The sequence below is a fragment of the Balaenoptera physalus genome (genome assembly GCF_965194825.1).
Source record: "Balaenoptera physalus genome assembly, chromosome: 1".
NCBI lineage: Eukaryota > Metazoa > Chordata > Mammalia > Artiodactyla > Balaenopteridae > Balaenoptera > Balaenoptera physalus.
In genome coordinates, this window is record NC_138882.1 from 135,724,116 (window position 1) to 135,751,780 (window position 27,665).

A 27,665-nucleotide genomic window follows, 5' to 3' on the forward strand; every position below is an offset into this window, starting at 1 on the left:
TATAAAAGTCTCTATCTTATAATTTAAGATATTTCATCAATTAAATAAAGAAACAAATCAACCAGACCTTAGATCTTAAACTGAACCTCATTTCAGAACATTTAAAATAGATTTTATATATGTGTCTGGTCAAGGGAAGGAGTATGAAGGCAGACGTGTTAACGTTCCCAGTGTGGAAAAGGATATATCGACTGTGCTATAGTCTTTGGTATGAGTGTCAGTTTGCTCATTCTAACACTTGTATAAGTATAACTCAACCATTTAGTATATTGTCATTATAGGATTGAGAAGGTGATGGGTAAAATGATGGTTCGTATCGCAGCTCTTCTGTTTAATAGCTGTGTGATCTTGGACAAGCCTTTCTTACCTTCCTGAACTTGTGTTTCCTTATCTATAAAATAGAAATATTAATGGTGCCTACATCACAGGGTTGTTAAGATAATTAAGAGAATCAGTGAATGTAAGTTACTTAGAACAATACCTTTCACATAATAAGTATTCATTTAATGTTGTTTCAGTCATTATTGTAGTTACAATTCCAATTGTTTTAATGCTTAGATTTGAAAAGGGACAAATTTTTAAAAACACACAAATTTTACTTATAAAATAGCAAATGAAATTAGAAGAAAAGCCTCCCTAATGGAAAATGTTTTAAATTCTTAATTTCTCTCCTTTGTTTAGGACATTGCTACTAGATGGAAATCCGTTCCGTGTTCCTCGAGCAGCCATATTAATGAAAGGAACAGCTGCTATTCTGGAATATTTGAGAGACCGGATTCCTACTTAAATTGGAGTTGTTACATAATCTTGGTCATGTTAATTCTTAGAGTTCTTAAATTGATAACTAACATATTTCTAAGGTATCACGTACATTTATAATGGTGTAACCACATATAGTGTTCATACATTTGCTCTGAATGTTTTGCATAAGATTTATCCTCACTTTCATTCCCTTATAACACAGCAAACAGTTTCTTCAAAAGTGATTTTTATTTATCATACTTTAATATTTTTATAATGACAAAGCATTGTTGTAGAGATGGGTTTTTTTTTCCCATTTCTGTTTGTGTCACGTATATTATGACCAATTGACTTGAATATGACCATCCAATTTCTACCTTTTTATTGGCTATAAAATTGAATTGAATTTTATTTAATACTGTTCTTTGGCATTTAAAAAAGTAAGACTTTTCATTATCCATAATAGAACTTTTATGACGTGGTTGGTGTCAGTATAAGTTTCAAGTTAATATTTACTCTTTTTTTTTGTTTATGTAGTTGAAATATTTTTTCCTAGCCTTTTTTACATGTTTCATGAAATCATTTTGTCGGGGTTTCTAATGTCACAGAAATGCTACATAAGATATAGTTATTGGTGGAGAAAGTAATAAAAATGTTGTTATAATTGCTCTCACAATTCTGAATTTAAAACTTGACTGGGTTTGTTTTTTTTTTTTTAAGATGTCTTAGTGTTAAGTTTCCATACAGTAATCTAGTACTTCTAGATTCAACAAATTTAAAGAAACTGGATCTGCATATTTTTCCCTCAGCGTGTGAGCATTTAAAAAATACCTTTTGTTCTTTAAAAAAAAAAGTACTGAAATTTTATTAATTTTTATGGATAACAGCAACAGAAAATAATAGCATATACTACATAGACATCTTGAAATGTATTTTGTTTAAATACTTACTAAGCAGGTATTTGTATATATAATTACTCTGTTGATGTGTTCTAATCCATCCTTGTGCATTTTTTTTATTTCCAGGGTCTTAAATTTTTAAATATGCTTGTAGTCATTGGTAATTTTCTAAAAGGCAATTTGTTATATTTGATAAAAATCAAATATAAACATTTGTATTTATACCAAAAATATCAGAAGTAGGCTAGTCAGTCATTATAAAACATACTATGTGATTCTATTAAGTAACTAATCAATACAATGTATATTAGTTTATATAAATAGATGGGTGGATAGGTACGTAGGTAGGTAGATAGACAGGTGGATGGATGGATAGATAGCTTTTGGATGATTGAGACATGCTCATATTATGAAAAAAAATCATTGCTAATAAAGATAAATACTACATGTTCATTAAAAAGTTACATTTTTCAAATATTGATTACAATGTTTATGTTTTTGGTTTAAAAGAAACATGCCCTTTTCATACAACAACTCTGTGGCTGCCTAAGAAATCTGCTTCAGTATTAAACAAAAGCCATTTTACAATAAGGTGACATTTTATTATTTATACAATAAAGAGACTTTTATGTTATTCAAAACACTTTTTTAAATACTGAAAAAGTTGAGTACACCAAAGCCGAAAAATGGCTCTGCTATACACTGCACAGCATTATTTTAGTCCCTGTATTTTGTATCTGTACAGAAAGCATCTTCAAAATGCATTCTAATCACATTGTACACCTTTACTGATTAGTGTCAATACGTAAAATAAAACTGGAGAACACAGCTTGCATTTGCAAATTAACTGACCAAGTAATTTCACTGATTCAGTAAATTTAAAATATAGATTCATAGGACTTCTTTGCACATAAAATGAAGCAGCTTTCAAGATTGTCATGGTCTCATACTGCAAAAAAAACATTAACTACATTCACAATCTATGTTAATAAAGTAGTAAATATGTCTTCATTCAGTTTTTATTTACATCAATATGTAATTCAACTAAAAAGTACTGTTAATTGTCATACAGTAATTTCTTTTTTAACACATACAAAAATGACAGTTTTTGTATATAATTTGAGCTCAAAATCACGATTATCTCAAAATATTAATTACAATACAGCCATTTCAATTAAACATGTCATGATTTAACTTTTTATAAAATGGTAAAATTTGTTATTAAAGTAAGCAATTTGTTTTGAATTGGCTAGAGTTCACCCACGTAGAAAACCTTAAATGGTAAGAGGTGTTTCCAGCCCCCTCCCACCCGAATTTGTATACAGCCACCTAAGCTAGCAAAGAGACAGAAAAGGCCCCAATTTATAAAAATTAAGCCTCTTTAGCTATACCGCTGTGGCTTGTTGTTTCTTCCATAAAAGCTTTACAAGGGTAGTGTCAATAAACTGTGCAGTGAAATGCATGCATTAATATACAGTATGTCTGTAAAATGTTAGTGTTTAGTGCACATTAAAATGTTCATAAAGACTGCAAAAGAAGTCATAAATAAAGAAGCACTTACAAAGATCTACCAGTTGCAAATTGTAAACTTGAAAATTACTTGATAATATCATGGAATTTCTTTGAAAACAGATCCCAATTCAAGTTCTTTCTCTGGCTAAAGGAGCTCTAGTTACTTGGCCTTAAGATGTCACTGTTTAGCTGCACATATGGTAGAGAAGTCAGATGTCATAAAAGAATATGAGTCTAGAGACTGTCTTCAGTTTACTGAAAGAGTGGCCCAATGTTGCATCACTGCTTAGGATTTTTTTTTAAACTTACAGAAGAGTGAAATATTTCACTAACTGAATTATATGACCTCAAATGAAAAATGGAAAATTTGTGTGTGTGTGCATGTGTTTAGCATATGGAAAAATATTAATATAAATAGGTGGAATTAGAGCTTCATTATACAGTAATAAAAGGATTATGCCCCAAAATAACTGAGGTCAAAAGAAATCAGTTACCAAATAGTTTAGGAATGAGAGACTTTTCATGGATACTTAAAAATCCTAAAAACATAGTATCTAGTTTCTTTTTAATTCTTAATAAACCAATTAAAATTTAATCACTATCTTTGTTTAGAATTGCTGTTATTAATATTTCTTCTCTGAATAAAAAGAGACCATGGTTCATATTTATGGTTTACTTATATACAGCTGGGTGGGGTCATGCCCTTGGCTGGTTATAAAGTGGGAAATATGAAACTACAGTACCTGCAAACCTTACTTTTTGCAAGGTTGTTTTTGATGGTCTTTGAAATTTACAAACAGAATTCAGTAGATTTTTACCTCCGATTTTTCAACTAGGAAAGAATTCCTCTTTCATATGAAGACAGTGTCATTGTCCTTAAGCTTCCTTTAGTCCCTTCTGTACACTGAGTACAGAAAGAAACTTGATTGGCTCTTGACACAAAAATATCTGGTTTATCTGTCTATGAATTATCTTTCTCGTGAATACTAAGGCTTGCATTTTTGAGGAGGAAAACGTAGTTGAGGATGTTAAAGGGAAATGCCTAAACACCATAAAGCAATATTAAACGTTTATTGCATTCCATTGACACTAGGTGTCATCAAAGCTAAAACCAAATTTTCTAGAGTAAAACTTAACATAAAACATTCCTTTCTGCCCTGAACAGATGCCTTTCCACATTCAAGACCAATAAGAGTCCTCTGAGTGGAAAGACTGCAAGTATTGAAAATAACATTTATTTTAGCAGTACATTCTGAAAATAAATCACCATAGCAAATATGGGAACTGCTTTATGTTCTATCTGCCTGAGAGTTTCATCTTGGTTTTCCTGTGGACTATTCAAAAAATTACATAAGATCTCCTGACTAAATAAGGGAAGGGGATTAGGGAGAGAAAGATACAAAGAAATATAATGTGATTTTTTTTTTTCCCATTCATCAAATACTTTCACTAGTCTAGCTATCATAAAGGTCAGTTGACCTGCATACCTGGGTATTATTTCACCTCATTACTTTACATGTGCAAAACAAGTGTGCAAAGAAAAACACCTATGTATGTCTGTACAGAGACATAAAACCTGAGTCACAATAAAAAGTTTTTAATATAAGAAAACTTTTCTTAATGTAGGAAAATAATTTCTAAAGGGCCAAAAATACCTTTATACAATATAATCTGCTAACTTTAAAACTCAGTGTGCATAAGCATCACATATTTTTTAAGACCCAACAAAAAAAGGAATCATTTACAGTTTTCTTAACTATAGCTTAGATACCTATATTTTAATTTCTAACATCTATTTTCATTCCCCTGAATTCATTAACTTTTCTAAAAGAAAAAAGTTAAAAGCACATTCAAATATGAGGACTGTTTAATTTCTGATGAACAGTTCCTGCTTTTTTCTAAATATTGAGGACATAGGAGATTTGGGGTTGCTAGGCATATAACTTAATGTCAAGCCACAAAGGAATTCTAAAATTCAAAAGAAAACATATAACAAACATTACTTGGAAAAATATTTTGTGGATAGAGTTGGGCCAAAGTCTGCATGAAGCCATTCTTATTTGCAGGCTCCCTGTCTGCAGATGATTCACTCTTAAAAACTCCTTTCCCTACACTCCCATTTCCTTAGCTTTCATTTTATTTCATTTCCTTAGATTTCCATACTTGAACCCTGAATTGTGCCGACTGAAGCGCCATGGTTCACATTCAGCCACAAGGTACAATGTCTTCTTCACTTAACTAAATCTTTATCTCTTCCTCTTCAGGAGCTCAGTTTCCTGGGATGACTCCCTGGCCCCCTCTCACGTACCCCTTTACTTATTAGGAAAAAAATCTGTTTAAGTGTCCCTACTGTCTTATCACTAGACACTGATTTAAGGATAATTCAAGACATACTTATCCCCTGGGCTGTATACATCTCAGATGCATACTGAGAAAATTTTATAGAAAAATGAGGGCAAGTTGCTTCTCCATCTGCCCCCAGAAGACATTGTCATTAATTATGCATTTATGTCAGGTAAGTCACTGACAGAACAGGAAGCCATCTGAACCAAAAGGTTCAATCCTTGCCTCTGTAGTTGCATATAGGGCCCTGGCCCTTTCAGTACTTGTATCGACAGGTGAAGGGGTTCTGGACAGTGTCCTTGAATGCTGACTTTCCTCTCTGCGGTGAGCAGGCCTGGTTTGGGGAATAGGGTGGGAAGTGCGTGTGGTAGCGTAAGGGATTAGAGGCATTAACCTAGGGAACTGTACTCTTGCTGCCTTTTTATATGACACTTGCCTGAGGATCACTGGAAGGATTTTGTATTGTGCAGAAGGCTAAAAGCAGAGTCACACTTTCTCTGCCAACAGGCTTGTTACCATGGGAACCAATGCAGAAAAATGAAAAAAATGACAAGAAGCTGCGAATTAAATGTGGAGAAAATTGATAGTTGGTTTTAACATGGCAATTTGAGCACTTGAGATTTAAACAGGATGTTCCTTGTGTGGCCAGACCAATGAAAATGGACAAAATGACGTGCTGGTCTCTGGTCCTGGAGGCTATCTGGGGAATGCAGGAAGAAAGCAGTAAGCGTGCTGTAGTTTGGATAAGGGGGACTCTGTAAAATTCAGATCCATCTCTGGTGATGTTGAGCTCTTTAGCCCAAATGTTAAATTAACCATATGATCAAAGGTGCCCTTCAAAAGGCATGTCCATGCTTAGCTTGATAAATGAAAGCAGCCTGCTGTAACAATTCTCACCTTTCCAAAGCCAACACACACTACCTGACAAGAGTATTGCATACCTAATATGTTACTGCTTGAAAACCTTCCCAAATATTAAAAAACAAAAACCAAAAAAACACAGCTTTCAAATCTGTGGTCCCTCTCCCCCCTCCCCCCAACAAGGCAGCTAATTAACCTAGAATTTAAATTAGTTTTATTTAGGAAACCATTATTTCACTTTACCTGATACAAGTACTCCTGTGTACCCTCCTTTGTCATTCTGGAGTTGATAATAAACAACAAACCAGATGAGGATTCCAAGACAATTTGTAACAAGCACTTGGAGTTTCAGCCTAATCTGAGAAAGCAGACCTACATATTGCACTTTTGGAGGCTCCAGGGAGACACCTGTCCTGTCCTCTAGCTTCCCAAAAGGATACTTTCTGAAATCCTATGATTAATGTCTCATTCCTGTGACCAGCCTTTGGCCCATATTTAAATGTAATTCCCCTGAGGAGATGAGGGAAGGTCACACTATAGAGGACTTGATTTCACCCTTCCTGGAGAGCTAGTTTTCAAGTAGTAGTGAAACCCTTCACCTGATCCACCCTCCTAACAATTAAAAGCTAAAAACAACATCACCCAGGAAGTAGGAGACAAGCCATTATTGTATAGTTGTCTTTGGGGTATGTCTAACTTCAAATGGTCTGAATAAAATATGCTGTTTGTGTGGTTTAAAGTCCACTGGCCATAGATTTCACTAGAGATGCTTTTTTCTTTCTCACTAATGACTTGCTGTTCTAGTTGTTAGAATTCCTTACTGAATCCTTTGACAGTCTCAACAATGAGTTCTTGAAATGCCAGAAGCCCATTAAATTTCTGTTTTTCCAAGAGTGCATACAGAGTTCTGAAATGCAATAAAACACCTTATTTTCTACTACTTGCAGAGTTGGGAGGCAAACTTGATAATAAACAGAAATTTGAGTACAGTATTCTTGCTTATGCTAAAATAACTTCTTATATCAATATTTCAGTGAGTTTCAGGATTTGAGACATCTATGTTTTTGCGGGTAGGAAGCCTTAGAATAACCTGATGCAGGACTAATCTTTAAAGCTACATGAAGCACTAAGGACAGTTCAGCAGATCTCTTTCTGAGATAGGCAAATAAAATATAATAGGGTCTTCACAAGCAGTAATGCCTTTGAATTTGACATATGATAAATAAGAGACTGCTTTTAATTTCTGTTATCTCTAAAATCAGGCAGCAGTTGCTTGGAGGAAGACTAAATGGTCTGCCTTAAACTAAAGAATGATTATCTTTTGCTGTGATTTTTTTTTTAATACTAATTCTCTCACTGGTAGATCATTCTTTGGACAAACTTGAGCTCTCCACCAGGCCAAGAGGCCACCTGACACTAATATATTTAATAGTTCTACAACATCCCTTCATTCTTCAGACAAGAATTTGAAACAGTTATAACACATCTCATGATGTATTGAGAATTTAAATTTGATTCCTTCATTTTTTTAAACGATTGATTTCCCCTCTCAATTTTTTTGAGGTTGTGTAAGTGATTCCCTGCTGTATCATGTACCTTAAAGAGTTACAGACATAACTTTTACATAGTTTTCTCTAGTTTATCATACAGTTCAGCATACAGTTCACAAATAGCCAGTCTTGCCAATATTAGGACATTATTAGGACATTTATTGCTTTCAGCTACCACAAGAATTTGGAAATCAAAAAAGCTGAGTGGAATGATGATCTCTGCATGGAAGGCATATGATGAATAAGTCTAGAGATCTAATATGCATGATGACTATAGTTAACAATATTGTATTGAATACTGGAAATTTGTTAAAAGAGTAGATTTCAGATGCTCTCACCACACAAAAGGGTAACTATGTAAGGAGATGAGATGTTAAATAGATCGACTGTAGTAATCATTTCACTATGTATTTGTATATCAAATCATGTTGTACACCTTAAATATATGTAATTTTTATTAAAAAACTTAAAAGGGGGAGGCATCACACTTGATAGCTGTCCTTTCTGGATTAAGGTGAGGTGTTGACTAAATAAACAGATAGTTCAATTTAACAGCAAAAAAAAAAAAAAAAAAATGGCCTCTCATACTGACCACTGACCATACGTAGATATGTAGATACTGGGCGTTTTCAATACCTTTCAAACTTGATCTTAAGAAATATGCCCAAAATGGTATCTGTAGGTCAGAATCCCTCTGATTAAGAATTTAAGAAACATGATCTCATTTTCAAATTCAAGCGTGCTACACAGTCCATTGCAAATAGTTTTAATAAACTCCCATTTTCTAAGTTGCTGCACAAAGACACTAAATTTCTTCAAGGTTAAACCCACCGCTTCATCGCCAAATGGCAGCTAATTTTCCAGGCCATGGTTGAACTCCTATACTTTTTGAAACCCCCTTTATTATACAGTTGCTGTCCCACCTTTAGGCTAATCCTAACCTGAGTGTGACAATCCTTGATTTTAACCTCAAAGAGCAAACAAAACCTCAGGGGTTTTGTTGCATATAAAACCGTATCTGCTATTTCTCTTCAGAATCTCCTTCAGAATAACTTGTGGGAATTTAGATGGCTTCCACTTCTTAGTGCTTAAGAGGTGTTGCCAGGGCACCTGCAACGGTCAGCACTTAGAGAAGTGTGAGGGGATTGGCCGCATAGGTATTTCAGCTGTCCATCTAAACGGTATGTGTGAGAGCTGGTCTGTATCTGCATAGTTCTAGGCACTCTTTAGTTTTCTACTTTCTAGAAAATTTTATCATAGGTACTGCTCAAGTTGCATTTTTTACTGAACTCTAACGGGTCCTGTTCTGTTCTTAAACACAAAGAAAGCATCTTCCTAACACGGGGGTGTTTATTAATAGTCAAGAGTGTGATCTTTTCCTTATATATAGGTACATAAGTATCTAGAATATGCAGATCCACCAAAAGTATGTACATTTTTTAAGGTGTTTAAAATACAAATTATTTTAAAGCAAAGATTTCAAGAGACGCTAAAGGTTAACTGTTCTATTCTCTCCTTTCCTGAGATTGATCTCTTCAAGTGAAACAGTAGGCCTTTGTTATCAGGCTTTGGTGCCCTCCCTCCAGGAAGGAGGAGATGCCCTTGATTTCTGACTTTGACTCCTAAGGGGCAGCCCCTAGGAAGGACAAAGACAAATGAAAGAGGAAAGCGAGAACTTAGCTAGCTTAGTGACCATCCCTCCCAGATATGATTTGTTCTAGACCATACTGCAGAGATTTACATTCTCACTGTCGCCTGAAACTTTGTCCTTTTTGGAAAAGAACATATATGAGGGACAGAAGCCTGCCTTCCTAAGGGAACAGAAAAAGATTCCTTATCCACATTAGAAAAACTTAATAAAGCTGAAAGGAAGCATTTGCCATTTTATTACACTGAGACAGAAAGTGATAATACACTGCTCTCCCCTTATATTTTATACCTACACAGTAGCATTTATTAGACTTCTTATGTGTCTGTCTCCCCATTAGGTTGTGTTTCTTGAGGGGAGGGACCATGACTTATTTATATTTATATTTCCCTCTGTTCTCAAAATCTTTTGCTCATTAAATATGTTTATTAAATTGGATGCACAGGAAGAAAAAGATAAATTGTTTTAATCACTGATAATTTTTCTTAAAGGATAAACACATAGATTGGCTACAGGACAAGTCTTAGGATAGTTCAGAGGAAGACTTAGGAGAGAATTACTTAACCACCTTTCCAAGCTATAGATCTATTCAAACTTACATACAGGCCTGGATGAATGTTCTAAATATGAGTATATATTGTTGTGGGAGTGTAGGTGAATGTGCCGGGCATATTTATGGAAAGTTTAAAAAGAAAAGAAGACATAGTCCCTTACCCTTCAGTAGTTTATGATGATCTAGGTCCCTAGGTCACCGGGATAGTAACTATCATTTTGGGGAAATATGTGAAAACCTAAAAAAAATAGTACCTGATATTGTGTGTGTGCGTGTGTGTGTGTGTGTGTGTGTGTGTGTCTATGAGAGAGAGTCTTGAGTTTGAATTTTTCTGAGAAATTGTCACAAACATATTTGTAACATTTGCTAGCAACATTCATGGTTTTATAAAGAACACAGAGTGATGGCCTACTAGGAATCTGTCTTGATCACAACTTAGCAATAAGTATTTTGCACATCAAGTGCAAAATACTTATTGCTAAGTTGAATGACACCACAAGTAAGGCTGAAAATTTATGTCCAAAGACTTGCTATAAAAGATGGATAATTTAAAACAAACAGAAGGACAGCAAGTAAAGTCTTACAAGTCAAAAACATAATGATAAAATAAAGGAAAAATCGAATTTGGAGATTGAGACTTGCCCACGACTTAACAACCTTTTCTTTCACAGGTGATTTCTGGCTTAATGAACATCAATAGAAGTAAGTGGAGTCTTGAATATGTCCATCATTCACTTATTTTACAGGGAGGTGACACAATTGGATAATCAGCATTCTGTTGGGAGGGGGGAGGCATGCAAGGAGTGTTGCAAAGGGATGCAGGCATTTTAAGCAACGGTTCCTCACAGCTTTCTTCTCTTCCCTCAGCTGCTTAGGGCTCCACACCCCAACCCAACCTTGGTGGTTTTCTCATTTGTTGTACCTAAAAACAGAGCTCCCCAACCTCTTTACATCATGGCACAGATAGAAAACGATCGTGTTTGTTCTGAATAATGGGGTATAGGTGAGTAAAATAGATAAGGCCTCGCCAAGCCCCAAGTGAAAGCAATAAGTTACAAGTCCCTGTGCTCTGAGGGGATCGATATCTCAGTACTTGTGGGAACTAAGCTGGCTGTTGAATGGAAAGCACTGACCTAGATATTGCTCCCAGGAATACAAAAGTAAGACTCTCCATACATGATAAAAAATAATACTTTAGGTACTAGTTGATACCCAAAATCTAGAGATAGTACAGTACCACAAGCATTAATAAACAAAGAAACAAACAAAAAACCACTATTGGAGTACAGAAATAGCTTTCAAGTAACTCTTCTCTCAGTCTCAGTACAAATTCTTCCTAATTTACATTCTAATATTTAGTTCCAGATTCTACAACCAAACCTATCATGGAAAGCTTTTGGAAGTCTGAGAAGGGATGAAAAAGATTATGAAATAGAAAATAAGGCAAATAAAACAAGCCAAAAGCTGTATTCAAAACAATGAAACCATGATGGACACCTTCTATATTTGCTTTAAAATATGTGGCCATGTTGTATACAATTTAAATTGTTTAGGAGATATTTTTCTTTTCTGAAGAGAAGAAGCGTACTTCGTAAGCAAACCCAAGATGGTGCACTAAAATTGGCACATTTGAGGTCATAGAGAAGTTATAAAGCACCAACCCCCAAAGAAGTTTGACTGAATTTGCTAAGAACATACTGTATTAGTAGTGGGTGATCATGTGGCCAGAGGAAACTGTTTCCTTTGGAGGAAAACACCAGGGGATTTAAGTAGTTTTACCTAGACTTCAGGAAAGAACACTGTGTTTTCTTTCTACTTTTGCTTGGGTTTAAAAGAAGCAAAGATTAAATGATTGGCAGAGAAACACCATGAATAAGTAGGCCTTTGGTGGAATTAGTAAAGGGGAGGCTCAAACAAGGATGGTGGCTAAGCTCTGAGAGTGAGGATATTATTAGCTTAGAAGAAGTAAACAGAAAATTTTGGTTTTTTAAAACAATGCTCTAGACAGTAGAGGCCCTGAAGTTCCAAATGCCTAGGAACCAAAATAGCTTGAGGCCACACGTCACCAGAGATGCTCTGGGCTCTGTGCCAATACCCAGACATTCTGACTGAAAGAAGGGAGGTTGGGGGACATTGTAAACTACCCCTTGACTCTGATTGTCACTTTATGAGACATAATTTGAAATACATTCCATACTCACTTTATAATAAAGTAAAATCTGATTATAATATTAGGCTAATTATTTGTGCACATAGATAAAATGAAAAATTAGGAGTTTATGCTAGATAACTTGTTACTGCCAGATGTCAGCTAGAAATAAAGCTGTATACAGATATACACATATTCAGATGTGGACTAGTTTTAGAATTATATAGTCAAGGCTATATGCTAGGCACACTTAATTCCTGATGTTTAAGTTTTGGAGAGCTCATTTAAAAATATATATTTTAAATAATTTGTGGCAAGTATCTTCCCACATATTTGGAATGAGCATATTTGAAGGAAACTCGTTAAAATAATGGCAGATAAGGCACAAAATATTTGGAAAAGTGAAGCTAATTAGAGAACGATTAAACTGGCAGATGTCATAATTAAACTGAACAACTGGAACATCAGAATTTTAAATCACACATTCACCTGAGGCTGAGAGAGAGAGAGCAGAGTCTCTTTCTCTCTGTGATTGGGTTACTAGGTGGTTGATACAACTGAGAGGTTTAGTCAAAAATTATAGAAACTGCTTAAAATAAACTCAAAGCTTTTGTTTTTCTTGTTTAAATTTAGAGTATTATTTCAAATTAATTCTCTCAAAAGCCTATGAAAAGGGGTATTAAAAGTTTTATCAACAGTTTATTAATATTTTTTATGAATAGTTATATCAGTACAACAGGTGTAAAAATGGACTGTCCAGAGCGTGTGGTCATCCAAGCTACAGACTTGCTGACTTAGATATATAATATAGATATAAGGGCGCCATCTGGTGGCAGCTCTTCCGAACTGCAGACATGTTCCTAAAAAGTGTGGATCTGTCCTACTACGTATGAGGATACTATTGATATGCTAGACTTGAATCCAGTAATTTAAACAGAGGGTCTTATTGGGATGAAACATATGATTTGTTGATTTATCAGGTTGGGTTACTGAGGGAAGCGGTAGACTCTTCTCTGGAGGTTTAATTACCTGAAGGTCAATAGATGAACCAGATCCTCTCAAGGTCCTTTTCTGTCTTATGATAGAACAATAATTTCCCTCATTTTCTCGCAGAACTTTCACCTCTGGCTATATCGTTTGATATTGGCTTTTATTTCAGAAAAGTCCTATGGTAATATTTTTTTTTATGAGCTGAGTTTTAGTGATTTTTTTTCCTTTACTGAGAAGTTACATGACTAAAAAAAATTACCCACTATATTACAAAAATATTTTCTGGCACAAATAACGATTAAATGAAAGATATTTCTAATATATGCCTTATTTTTCATTTTGAATTCTTCTGTCTACTTCTGGAAGAGTATCAGGGAGGTCAGCTACCAAGCAGAGCTGAAAGATCACTCTTCCTGCCAGGAGGGGAGGGAGAGGAAGGGAATTCTGGGGCCGGCTGAAGAAGGGGTGTGGTCACCGGGAGACCAGAGGGTGTGTCTGAATTTGGGTCTGATCTCTGCCTTCCAGTTTCTTTCATTCCTCTCTACCAGCCTTTTGTCTCCATTCTTTTCCCTTTCTCATTCTTGCCCCCTTAATGACTTAATCATTTCTCCCCTTCATCCAGCCTGTTCTTACTCTTCCTCACTTTTCTAAAATACTCTTACTGAAAATATTTAAAGAACTACTATTCTAAAATACTCTTACCCACTTACTACTCACTTGTTACTCTCTCAATTAATATTACCCTTTTCATTTTCACTTCATTTTTGTTCAAACAGAAATCGGCATTGTTTTCCTCATGTAAATATATAGACACTGGGCTATAAGACCAAGGTGTAGGCTTCTGGGCAATTCGAGGCACCCTACTATCAAAGAAAATGATGGAAGTTTCCATCAAGATATACTTAACGGCTTCTAGATACAAAATTTCATGAAAAGAAGCCCTAATCATCCTGGTAGCAAGTTCTCCTCATATAAAGAAATTAAAAGGCAGAGGCAGATGGAGTAATCAGTATTTAGTATTATTAGTATAAACAAAACAGTAAATGAGAAATGGATTTAATGTTTGAGACGATTTCACTCAATTCTGTATTCACTTTTCTATGAAACCCAAATAGAAAAATATGGAAAATACCATTGAGAGAAAGCTAAGAAAGAAATGCTTTATTTCCAAGGAAAGCAAGATCCTATGAGGTAATAAAGAAACTCTGGTTAGGAGGTTATCAACCTAGTGTTCTCCTCCCTTAGACACTTTGGTTTTTTTTTTTTTTTCAGGGGTTGAATTATATTATTTTTGCCTCTAATGAAGGCAATGTATCTAATAAAGCCAATGCCAATGGCAGTATAAATAGTTTTCTTTCTACTTTGAGATCAATAGGCCAGATTTAGACCTCTATAAAAGTTTGGGATGGGGTGTGCGGTTTTATCAAGGTAATCAGATTTTCTGTGATCTATGTAAATAGTTCATCATGTTAAGTTTAAAGCTTTTGCAGTGGCCTGAGAATTCTGGCTGGAGTGTATGACATTTCACTTTAAGGATGAATATGGTGGAATCTGTCCATGAAATGATCCAAAATGCAGTGTGAAAGTATTATTATACTGAACTATGGCCAAAGGCCTGTGGACAGACTTTTCTTATTCTAGAACAGGCAGCATGAGGCAGTGGTTTCATCAAATTTTAGAGCTAAAATAGGATTGGGGATTCCCTCTTCCCAACTACCTTTCCCTAGCCCCATCCCTATCACAACTTCCTTTACTATTGCCCACATCTCCAAATTTTAAAGATAGCCTTGGCAAAGTAATCTACCAAGTCACAGTGTTCAGGTGGAAGAACCTTAAGTATGGACCTAAAACCAGATCTAACGATGTACTTTGTCTCCTTAGTTCACAGCGTTGCTTCACCTCTCCAGGCCTTGGGCCTCTGGTAAAATGAGGGAACTGGGCTTAATTATCTCTAAAAGGTGCCTGTAAGACCAAGACCATGGCACTAAAAGTTTAACCTTATGCGCTCATTTCTCTGAGAGATTTCTGGCATCAATCTGCATGACTCCTTCGAAGAAAAGAAGACCCAAACAAATCAAAAGGATAGATATGATGTACTCCAATTCAGTGAACAAAAGCCATTTCTTAAACTTTTTGGACAGTGTTAAGGTCCTTAGAACACATAAAAGGGAAATTAAATACAACTGTTGAAACACAGCACAATAACCTAAAAGGTCTTAGAAGAAATGCTGAGGAGGAGAGGAGGATTGGGTTAAAAGGGAGAATTGAAGAAAGAAAAATTAGGAATGAACTGAGAAAATGAAAGTTTCACGGTTTAAGTTTATTATGTAAATTGAACATCAGCTTCCTGTTAATTCAGTATTTATTAAATGTGTTTATGTGCCAGGCCTATCATCCACTTAAACATTGTACAAATATTTATTGAGCATCTACTATGCTTCTGACACTATGACAGGCACTAAGGATACATACTAAAGAAAACCAGATGTGCCCTCTCAAAGCTGTTCTGTCTAGAATGCCTCTTTTAAGTATTGTCTGATCCTCTCAAGGAGCATACAGGTGATAGGAGAGGAAAGAACAAATATATATCAACCCTCTATGACCGTTGATAGAATGTGGTAAGTACTGTAAAACATACAAAAAATAATATGATGGTATTAATATGAGGGAGAGAAATTTCTTCCAATTAAGATTAGGGAAAGTTTCATGGTGGTAATGTTTGAGCTGGACCCTGAAGGCTGCATATAATTTTGATAATGTAGAAAGAGAATGGGGAGAGGAAGACATTCCAGCAGAGGGACCATTATGGGCAAAGGTTGAGATTAGAAAGTACTCAGTGAACAGTAAGGATTTTTAGGTGTCTAAAACACTGAGTATGTATAGATTGGGTGAAGAAAAACAAGCAATTCCTAGATTCAGATAATCAAACTTTCCTTGGAAGAATAAATGTCTATGATATGTGAATATGTGTGATCCTACCTCATGCAAACAGTATTTTCATGGGCTGGGCTGAACAGCACACAGTGAAAATACTCTTCACCACACTGAAGAAACTGAAGTAAATAAACATGAAGTGCAGCCAGCTGAATGAATATTCAACTCATTGCATTTCTGAGGGGGTCACTCTAATATCGGACCCTATGGACTCACATGCTTCCTGACAGTCTGTAAGAGGCAGTGGTCATAGGAGGGACTCTTTGGGGACATTCAACATCGAAGAATCTCTTCAATCAAACATGACAAGCCTTTTAAAATACTGACTTCTATCTCTTTCCTCCATCATGTCAGAGGCATATAGACACAGTGCTGAGCCAGGTTGAGGGACATCATTTTTTCTAATAGCCTCTCTCTTCTTTGGAGCAAACAAATTGGCAAAATTCTCTTTCGCAGATTCGAAGGATTATAGCTGCTATTTATCTTGTCCAGTAAGGCATCCACTCTTGCCACTTCTAGCCTGTCAAATATCGTCCTAAGTCTTGGAAAACATTCATATGGCCTCCCAAAGGCCATAGGACCCAGTGGGGAGACCTATCTGTAGCTCCAAATGGAGAAACCATGCTCAAACCCAAAAGAGATTTGACTAGATAAAGATGCTGCTTCCTTTTGCAATACATGGGCTGAGGGCAGGGACAAAGGGACTCACCACATGGCCTTGAACTGTCTTTGATCTGGAAGTTCTCTCATCTTTCCACTTGATTGTGAGATTCTGTGCAGAGGAGACCATGTTACAGCCCTTGCAGCGCCTGGTATGTAGTAGATGCTCAACGAATATTTATTAACATTTCATTTAATGTTTTTGTTATATTCTTCAATAAAATGTCCCCAAATGTTTTGAATTTATGAATGACATAACTTAGGCATCTGAGATTCAGCTACAGTAACTGTTCTCCTATGGAGGAATTGTGGAGATTGGTGATGAAAATAAGTCTCTGTACTAAGATATTTTACTCTAGGTATAGAAATACTTGACTATCTGTGGGCTGCTTACTCATCATGCTATTTTAAAGCAGGAAAAAAACTGGCACAAATAATACAATTGTGCAACAGTGATAGTTTTAAGAAAAAAATATTTGTATTTTCAAAAGTAGAGAAAGGTTGGGTGATTCATTTAACTTTTTTTCCCAACACCCTTTCCTACACACATTGAAAATTATGCTAGCTTAAAGAATGAAACATTTTAAAACCTCGCCACTGCCCCCCCCAAAAAAAGGGCGAGGCCTACAACCTCAAGAGTCACAGGATTTCAGTGTTTTCTACATAAACACTGCTTGAATTTCACAATCTTCCACTCTGAGGTGCTGCTATTAACAAAAACAAAATTAGGCAAAAAAAGTGAGTTTTGCAGCCCAGGCTAATTTGGGAAGATATTTGTGTGGCTGCAGAGATACCCTTCTCATCTGTGCCTGCCTTACATCCAGGTCCACTTCTTATCTTGTTCAGTGCTCAACGGGTTGTTACAAAGCATGAGCTGACTGTTACACAGCAAAATCCAACAGGGGAAACACTACCAGATAAAGTAATGCTTATAAAGTTGGAGCCAGTGAATTATTTTCCTTCTCTGTTTTCCTCTCTTTACTTCCTACAGAACTGCTCTCAGGGAAGATTATGATAATCACATAGTTAAAAGCCCAAAGGCTTCAATATTCCTAGGTTTTCATTTACTCTTTTTAATCAAAACTTAGAGTGGACTTTTCCCCTCCATTTATCAGAAATCTCCAAATTCTCCAAAGTAAAAGTTGTACAATTTATACCCTCACAGGATAGTGTTTCCAAACCATTCTCTTGCAGACAGTGTCAAAGGTGAAGACGATTGCAACCTGTCCCCATAACAATCAGCTGGGAGCCTCAGAGAGAGTCCTCCATACGGTAAAGTTCAACATTTTAAAAACAGAAGTGGAAACAGTTCTATTAATGCATTGCCACCTTCACCCTTGCCTACAAGCTTTGTTTGATGTTGTCAGACACATGATAAGTGCTTTCACCTTTGAGGCTTTGTTAATGCTACTATTCCAAGTTCCTTGATCACCCAAGAAAGTTCCTCCCAAACTGGGAGCTGGAACCATCAGCTGATACTCAGGGGTCTCCAAACAGAACTCTAAGGGGGTCTCTTATTCTTGTGTCAGCAGGATAGAAGCAGCCATTTACTGCCTTTGGAACATCACGGGGAGTTGAAGGAATGGATGTACAGCGGCAACAGCAGTGAGGAAGAGAGGTCAGTTTTGCATACTAGAAACAAAAATGCCCCCCAAGAACGTTCAGAATATAACTAGAAAATTTGATTGTATCTGCCTTAGTTTTATACAGTGGGGTGTTTCAAAAAATATTCTCTGAATAGTTTAGATCAAATGAAGCTGAAAGATTGCATAGGAGAGCTGATACACAGGATCTCCTATAATATTGCCCTACATGCTTTCTTTGGTGCACATTTATTTTTCCACAGCCCACATTCTATTTTCTTGCTATAATGTATACTTGGGGAATGGTTTTGCTGAGCGATGGGGAAATACTCTGGGCCAAGTCAGGATGCTTTTCTTAATGGAAGGTGTATTGCTAAGGAAAAAAGTTCATGCAAGTGATCTTGAATCTGAAGATTTCCCGCCAATTCCCAGATGATCAGGTAACTACAACCATAAGAGAGGGCACATCACCAACCCAGTGTTTGAACATTTTATTAAGCCTCAGAATGATTTAGCATTTCTGTGAGAGGAACTTTACTAGACACTCAGCCCTACTTTTCTTGATACTACATGAAGGACTCATCTTCTTAACTTGTTAGATTTCATTATTTGCATAACTTTTTACTGACCCAGTGTTTCAATAGACCTGCTGTTTGGTCAGTATATCAGGAATCAGTCGAATATGTTGTATGATTGAATTTACCAAAGATTTAGAGTGGTGGTCTTATGCCAACGCGGCTTTTTATCTGGTTATGTTGTATTGCCCTTTGATAAGAGGGTATTCGTCAGAATACACCTTCTTGATCTGTGTGCCAGTGCGGGGCAGAAATTTACTGAGGACGGCATTAAAAGCCAATGGAAAGACAAGTTGGCAAACACACTATATTTTCCAAAGCTTTAAATTGTGGTGGAGATATTAAATCAATTTTATGATTAAAAGTAAAATGTTTTTCTGGCTTCCTTCATCAATTATTTTGGCAAATTCAGATACTTTTCACCTAATATTTGAATATGTAAAACTAATTTCTTCAAAGCCTTCCTCCCTTTGAATATTCCTTCTCTTTAGCTCTCCCAGTAAAAGGTATTTCAGTCCTGCTTTTAAAAAGTAATTATATTAGTGATATATGTGTAATCATCTTTAAGATTAAGAACTAATTAATGCTCATTTGTCACCCTCTCTTTAAAACTGCTTTCCATCCCAAAAACACAATCCAACATAAGGTCCCAAAACAACCAGGGCTGTTTGACATCTATGTAATTACAATTCTTATTAACTGGAACACATATATTTTATAGATTTCAATGAACAATAAATTAGCATGATATACATATTTGTATATTATATTGACTTTCAATATTCCTTGTCAAAAATAACCTTATATTTTGAAATTGTTATGTTTGTTTAGGTAGCTTGTATTGTCTGGCAGGCTGAAATTATCATAATAGAGCTTTTGTGACAATGTAAGATAAGCCATGTAAATAGTTTTAAAAACTGTCCACTAATGCCTATTTGGCTTGCAAAATCTGCAGCAATTCTACTAATAATTTTTAGTGCTTACTCTTTCCACCTCTGAGTTTTCTCATTCCCCTCTGTTAGGTACAGGACAGCTTCCTCAGCAGAAAGATTCCAATAAAAATCAAAGACCAAGGTGCGTCTATTGGAGTCATCATGAATTCCACTCCTTTTTTGTGGTTGTTGGTTTTTCTTCTTTTTAAAGGCACACCCTTAACTTTTGTTTGTTTGTTTTTGTTAACATAAACCAGATTCTAATTTCAGAGAGTAAAGCCAATTATCCAAAAAAGACAATACTCAGAAATCAGTGTATTATTGGTTTTGGTCACCCATGGAATCAATTAGACTTTTTTCCCCTGTAAGTGATCAGTGAATTTTTTCAGTCCACCTAAAAAAAAATACCTCTTTTCAATATTACCTGCCTTTTTTCAGTATGCAGCATGGCAGTACAATTGACAATGAGGTGCTTGGGCACATCAGATTTCTTTTCCAGTTGGTCAGGGTTCCCTTTTCTCTTTTCCTCATTTCCTGAGAATAGGAAGGATTAAAGCATGGCCCAAGACAATATTGTCACATCAGGAGTGGTAGAGGTGTTTACTAGGATTATGATCCTCTCAGCTTGGCCTCAGAAGCATCTCCTGAAGCCCTGGGTTTGATGTGGAAACCTGACATGAGAAAAAAGACTTGGGAGGTCCTTTATCTGGCTCTTCTCCCGCCTCTCCCATAAAAGATTAAACAAGACTGATGGGATGATTGGAGGTGCTTCATTGCCACTGAACTACTCCCATGGGTTTGTTTTTCCTTTAAGTGATCTTGGGAGGCCAGTGAGGGCCTCTATCTTGATTAATGATGATCATCCTATAACAGTGGCTGGATATGGTGGTTTGGTGTGAGGTTTTGACAAAGAAAAAATTAGGCTCTGAAAGACATTTCTCATCAGAAACTGTCAATATATTAAAATGCATTTAAAAGTTACTTCTGGGAAGCATATTAAAGAGGCCAATCATTTAATCATTTGCTAAATGTCAAAGCCTACAAAATCATAGTATAATGTCACTCTGACATAAAGCAACATCAAAATTAGTGCATCATCTATAAAGTATCATTTGCCTTCAAGTGACAAATTCTATTGCCAAAAAAATACCACTGTACTTCTAATAAGTGACACTCATTTTAATAGACCCTACAAAAATACAATATTTTCAATGTCCCCATAAAACAGTTAACTTACAAATATTACTCTCAGAGCTTTGGTGACATCCATATGTGACACTATTGTGAAAATCCTAACAAAATACTTGGAACACTAGCATGTAAAGTAAGTCCATTTTATATATTTTAAAAAAGAGAGCTATGTGAAAATATGAGAGAGAATGCATATAACCAACTCTGGGAAATTATTCTGGAATTTCAAATTAATATTTTAATCAAATTAATGACTAATATATAAAAGAAATATTTTTAAAGGATTATAAAATGAATTTTGATCATTTATAGAGGGAAACATTTCCAATGTAAATATAACTAATTCTATACTAATTATGCTAATCTTTGTTTTCAGTGAGACAATTTAGAATTGTATATACTTTGAAACTTTGGGGGAAAAAAGGTATTTTCTCTATTTCTGCCCTCAAAAGCAGGCACAGAAATTAATAATACAGGTAGACCATGGCTCTGAGAAGTTATATTTGAAGTTTCATATTTAATTACCAAAGTTTTTTATCACCCACCATAACTTTCTAACAATAGTCTTTCTTAATGATAAATTTTATCAATACCCAAAACTCATTTTAAATGATTTAAAAGTAGCAAATTGGATAAAGCAACACACAAATAAATTCCACATTTACAAGTAAAGAAATCACAGGGGCTACAGTTTATAATCAACATAAACTTGAAAGAAATAAAGCAACACCTTTCCTGCCACCCATCATTCACTGCTTACATTTGGGGTGAAAAAGATTTATCTACAATGACCTTTAGTCTGTTTCTTAACTCTGCATGTTTTGTAATTAGCTAAAGGCATTGAACAAATTAGTTTGTCCTATTTTTATTCAGGTCCCAGAGATAAATGGCTAATTTATGAAATATTTCACTCTGTGTTATGAGAATTTAGCAAATGAATATGGAACCAAATATAAACACTTTATACCATATGTACAGTTGCTTTCATAAGGCATTATCTTGTAATTTTTATTGAAAAAGATTCAATATAGTAAAGTCTTATTTTAAGATATATTTTCTTTCTCAATCCGAGATGTTTAGTTTATGAAAATATTGTTTTTTCTCTATATTCTTTTTGTATATATGCCAACATGTACCTTGTGCTAGAAATATTTTATGGGAATTACAATTCTTTATATTTGTATTTTCTATATAAAGGCATATACAACTTTGAGGCAGTGTTTCTGATGGAGAGCAGAATTCGTAAAGAGCTTGTGTGTGCTTCCGTGCTCCGAAATTATATGAAGTCCACTTCAAGAAGAAACTTGATTGAAAAAAAAAAAAAAAAACCAAAACCAAAACTGCACCAATGCACAGCCAGAGGCTGACAGTTAAAATAATACATAACCACATGAACATCATATTTATATAGTTAACATTTTTAAGGATGACCAGTGCTAACATATAGTATTATACATTTGGCACTAATGTTTGCCATTGGTCCAGCAATTGGCAAAATTTGTCTCTATGTATAAATTTATTTTTGAACATTAGGTCTGGCTAGACGTATCTTCACTATTTATAAAAAATATTTAGACAGTAAGCTCACGTTGAATAACTAGGTCTACTGTGTTCTGGAAACTCTTCAGTAGTAATACAGCTTTTTCATGTTCCATATGTACAAAACTATGTCCATTTGCCTGTAAACACACAAATAAAACAGGGCAATCAATGTAAGATACTTGTTTATCGCATTATCATTGTTTCTAACAATAAAATTCAAGGGAGTATTGAGCAACCAAAAGCCATGTGTTTTTAAAATTCACAGCAGAATTGCAATTATGGAAACAACTAATTTCACCCAGCTTCAACTCAATTTATTAATTCAACAAATATTTATCAAGTATCTAGTGTATCCTACTTAGGATTGTCCTAGTATAGTCCTGGTCACTGTGCTAATCATAGAGGCATACTGGTCAGTAACAGACAGATACATTTGAAATACGATAGTTATTTTGTTGTTGTTCTGATTTGTTTGCAGGAACTTAGTTGAGATGGTTCGGAAGTGTTCATAGGACCACTGCCTTTTTGTTGCATAATCACTGATATAAACCCATCAACATGGTCAAATGTTTCACTCATGCAAACCATATAGTATAGTTAAATCTTATTTTGATCCACTGAAAAGTTCTTAATTTACACATTTTTATATTAAAAAGATAATTTTTATTTCCCTCATTGTTGAATGCAAATGTATTCATTATTTATACCAGTGGTTCTCAATCCCATCCAGAAATGAATTAATTTCTGTGTGATCTAGATTCATCTTGTTATTTTATAAATGAAAGAGCTACACCTCAGAGAGGCCAAGCAACATGACTAAGGTCACACAGCTAAGCTAGGGCTGAGTCATCTGATACCATAATATTCTTATTATTTCTCTCAATACTTCACTGACATCATAACACTACAATTGTTTCTAGCGATTTGAACTGATATTTCATTGATCATGATAAAATAATCAACATTATCCCTTTAAAATTTTTGCTATATCACCTCCTACCATAAGTTTTTTCTTTACAGTGTTTGCAAAGCTGTAATTCTCATTCAGATTCCTAACAGGTTTAATTTAACTTATTCGAGTACTGGTAAAAATAACATTTAGTCCTAAATTTGGATCTACCAAAATGCTAAATCTCTCATTCTTATAGTTTTAACTCTGGCTTAATTGTGTTGTTGTAGTTACATGTGAACTATCTCAAAAGTAGAATAAGTCAGACTATCTGCTAGGGCAATGAGACTTGAGAGGAAATAAATTAAAAAGGAGAAAACTTTTAGGGTAGAATCAATAGATTTGGCATCTGATTGGACAAGGGTATAAAAACAAACAAGAATCAAACTGTGATGCCATTAACAGAAAATGGAAACCTTGGAGGAACAGCAGGCTTAGTTGGGAAGACAATGGAGTTTGCGGTACTGACGACACATGCAAGGAAAATGTTGCACATGTATTTAGAAATAAGAGACTGGAGTTCAGGAAGGAGGTCAGGGTGGCAGCATTAGAAACAGAAGTTAGGTTTTACCGCACTCTGGTACTTACCACATGGAATGCTGAGAGAATTATCAGAGAATAAGTTTAAAAGGGAGCGTTGTGAAAGAAGGGAAATCTAACTAGGGGAGCAGGATGGAGCCATGGCTTTGGATGTGTAGAATAGAACTTAAAGACAGTGTTTGCCGTTGACCTGGGCATCTAGGTAAATTTGTCTGAAGTGAGGGAGGGAAAGGTGAAACGGGGCCCAATCCTTCCTGCTAGAGGATGGCAGAAAGCAGCCGCCAGCCTGATGGCTGAACTAAAGAACGAGGATACCAATGCATTGAGGGGAGGGAACAGGAAAACTGGCAGGAGGAGAGCTGGAAAGGGTCATCCTGAAGGCGATCAAGGTAGAGGGCTCATAAAGGTAGCAGGAAATCCAAGAGGATCAGGTATTTCCTAGTGGCTTCAATTAACCCTAGTTTTCTGAGGCACAGAGGAAAGAGCAGAGCAAAAGCATAGCTTGATTAATTCTGTCCTGGAATCTGGGTCTGTTTCCAAGAAACAAGGCTTCAAGATGTTCAGGCCCACAGTCCGGGTTCTGATTCAAGGCTAGGGAGACTCCTTGTATAAATTAGCTTTTCATATTGCTTTAAAGCATTGGCTTTTAGTTTTCATGCTTTGTAAGTACAAATGATAGTTATATAGTTGGAAACACAAAGAGTTGATTTCCCAGAAGGAAATAAGCAGGTTGATAAATTAGACCACTGTGTCAAATAAACATTAGGACTCTACCTGTAATTCTAGTCCTCAGAAATGTTTTGGCTCTAAGCCAGAATTTTGGTGAATCTCAAGAAGCTTATTTAAAAGACCACAACTAGGGACTGCCTGGGAATGGCTTCAAATTACCGAAAGGATTCTGAAAGATCAGAAAGCAAATTATTTTAGAAAGTTTATTAAAGATTAAATGAGTTAATATATGTTAACTGCTTAGGACAAGGCCTGGCACACTGTAAACGATCAATAAATGTTAGCTACTACTATTACTATTACTTCACTATTACTTTCTTGAATTTAAGAAATACAATTTTCATTAAGCCATAAGAGTAGAAGGACGAAATGTCAGAGGAAGGAACTGTTTAGTTAACCTTAACTTTTTTTTTTTTTTTTTTTTTTTTAGAGGACTGGTTCCAGGCATCCCTGTCACCTAGTCCTGTTGATTTTTTTTTTTTTTTTAATTTATTTATTTATTTATTTTTGGCTGTGTTGGGTCTTCGTTTCTGCGCCAGGGCTCTCTCCAGTTGCGGCGAGTGGGGGCCACTCTTCATCGCGGTGCGCGGGCCTCTCACCGTCGCGGCCTCTCTTGTTGCGGAGCACAGGCTCCAGACGCGCAGGCTCAGTAGTTGTGGCTCACGGGCCCAGCCGCTCCGTGGCACGCAGGATCCTCCCAGACCAGGGCTCGAACCCGTGTCCCCCGCATCGGCAGGCAGACTCTCAACCACTGCGCCACCAGGGAAGCCCCAACCTTAACTTTTTTTTAAAGATGAAAATGTTAGGATCAGAGAGTTACACGAAATATCCAAGCTCACACAGCTAGTGGCTAGATGGGAGTTTATGTCACAACTCTCTGTATCTTGACACAATTCGTTTCATTGGTGTTGTGAGGTTGAAACAAATGTTTTAGGTTCATTAAATGAATTCACTTGTTAAGATTAATTGCCTTATTTCTTGATATGGAACATTATGGTAGGCCTGATACCAGGGGAGGTAATGACAGAGGGGTTTGAATGGAAGGAGAAGATAGAATCTCAGTTCTAGAGAACTTTCTTTTATATTCTTAGGACAGAAGAGCCAAGAGAATTTATATAGTATTTGTTCAAATGAATATGGCTATCTGGCTTACATCTTAGGTGGTTCAGACAGGGAATCAGACAATTATGTTACTACATGTGAGCAGGGCTTTTCCAATTAACATGAAGTTCAGAAAAATCACAATATTTCAACTAGAAAGGTTTCGTGGTTGTTTCATGTGTGTGAATAGAAGAGCTTAGGAAATAAAGGAGGATACTATTTAATATTAATTGCAGAGTATAAATCTGATGATGCTTTGAAACGTAAATGTGTATAATCTACATTTATGCATTTGACATTTTGAATATGTATATAATATAAATACAAAAGATGGTTTGAAGAACAAATGTTATATTAATAAAGTTTTAAAATATGTTGCCACATTTGGCTACATATATGTTTTATATAAACACACAGACTATCATGGATTATAATAAAATGTGTGCAATTTTGAGGAAACTGCAACTTAAGTGAATGGCTTAAGTCAAAATGAAGTTAATAAGAAAACAATCTATGAAAGAAAAGATATTCTAAAAATTTTATGCTTCAAGAATATATAATTAATGGATTTCTGGCTTTAGCTGATTTGAAGTATAAAGGATCATTTTACAATAGTTTTTATGCTTTTTCCAGAAGGTATCCTTCCTTGTTTTAATTCCACTTGACATCTGTGCCAAAAAAGGTTTTTTAATTGCCCCTTTGCATGATTTAGACATGACAAGATGGAAGGTTAATGAAAATAACATTTGCAATTCTAACAAAAAGTAGACCTTTGCGATTATAGCTAATCAATTTACTGTAAAACGTAGTCGGTTTCTGGATTTCATCCTCTTATTCCTTCCTGAATTTATCTTTGATTTCCTTCTGCTAAATGTTTTGTTAAGTGGATAAATTATGGATGTTTATATCACAGAAATTCTCCAGAGGATGTTGTAATTCTCCCAGGAATTCTGTTGTATTCTGATTATTCAAAGCTCTAAATTTAAAAACTAATTTCTGAGAAGGCTTGGCCACAAACTTGGTGGGATTATCCAATAAGAAGGACAGCATGATTCTTTTAAGAATCCGAAAGAGAAATGGGATTAGAGACTTGGTGTATGATTTTAAATTGATTTAAACTAACCCTCAAGGGACAAACATTTAAAGGGCCAGTATACATGTATCTTGTATGTTAGATATACATTAGTACATTAATATGTATCCTTTGAATGCCTATAGCTCTTGGGATGAGGGAAAATGAAAATATAGAGCAACCATATTAGAGTTATTGGGCAAGCCTTCATGTTTTCTACTCCTGACAGCCAGACATTAAGAGACCAAACAGTGGGAATCTTAGGTAATTATAATTATGTTTCACATTAACCACCTGGAATTTCCCATTGCAGAATTTTAATCTGATAGAGTAGTCTCATTAAATATTACGATATAGTTAGGGCTGAGTATACTGTATAAGCAGTACTCCAATAACTGTATGCCAAGTCATTTGAAAAATTTTCCTATCAAAAAATCTGACCTACAGACCTTAAATTCTTAGAGAGTTCCAATGAAAAATTTACACTGCACTTTTTAAATGTGAGGAAGTTTGAAGTCCCAAGTGGCTTTTACTGTAGTATTAAAAAATATTCATGGCAATAGAATTAGAAATGAAAAAGGAGAAGTAACAACTGACACTGCAGAAATACA

General features: G+C 35.4%; 2 protein-coding genes across 9 annotated transcripts in view; one reads left to right on the forward strand and one right to left on the reverse strand.

The window, feature by feature from the left end:
• The window catches only part of LRRC40 (leucine rich repeat containing 40), a 52,253-nt gene extending 49,784 nt beyond the window's left edge, over positions 1–2,469 (forward strand). For 5 of the 6 annotated variants that reach the window (XM_082420351.1, XM_082420353.1, XM_082420354.1 and 2 more), the window contains one exon: positions 682–1,431. In XM_082420351.1, coding sequence (XP_082276477.1) covers positions 682–787 — 106 coding nt within the window. In that variant the 3' untranslated portion in view covers positions 788–1,431. Of the gene's footprint in view, positions 1–681 lie in introns of all 6 variants that reach the window. The other variant, XM_082420349.1, reaches the window with a different exon arrangement.
• LRRC7 (leucine rich repeat containing 7) overlaps positions 1,417–27,665 on the reverse strand; it is a 533,218-nt gene continuing 506,969 nt past the window's right edge. For all 3 annotated transcript variants that reach the window (XM_082418775.1, XM_082418774.1, XM_082418778.1), the window contains one exon: positions 1,417–22,800. In XM_082418775.1, coding sequence (XP_082274901.1) covers positions 22,693–22,800 — 108 coding nt within the window. In that variant the 3' untranslated portion in view covers positions 1,417–22,692. The remainder of the gene's footprint in view (positions 22,801–27,665) is intronic.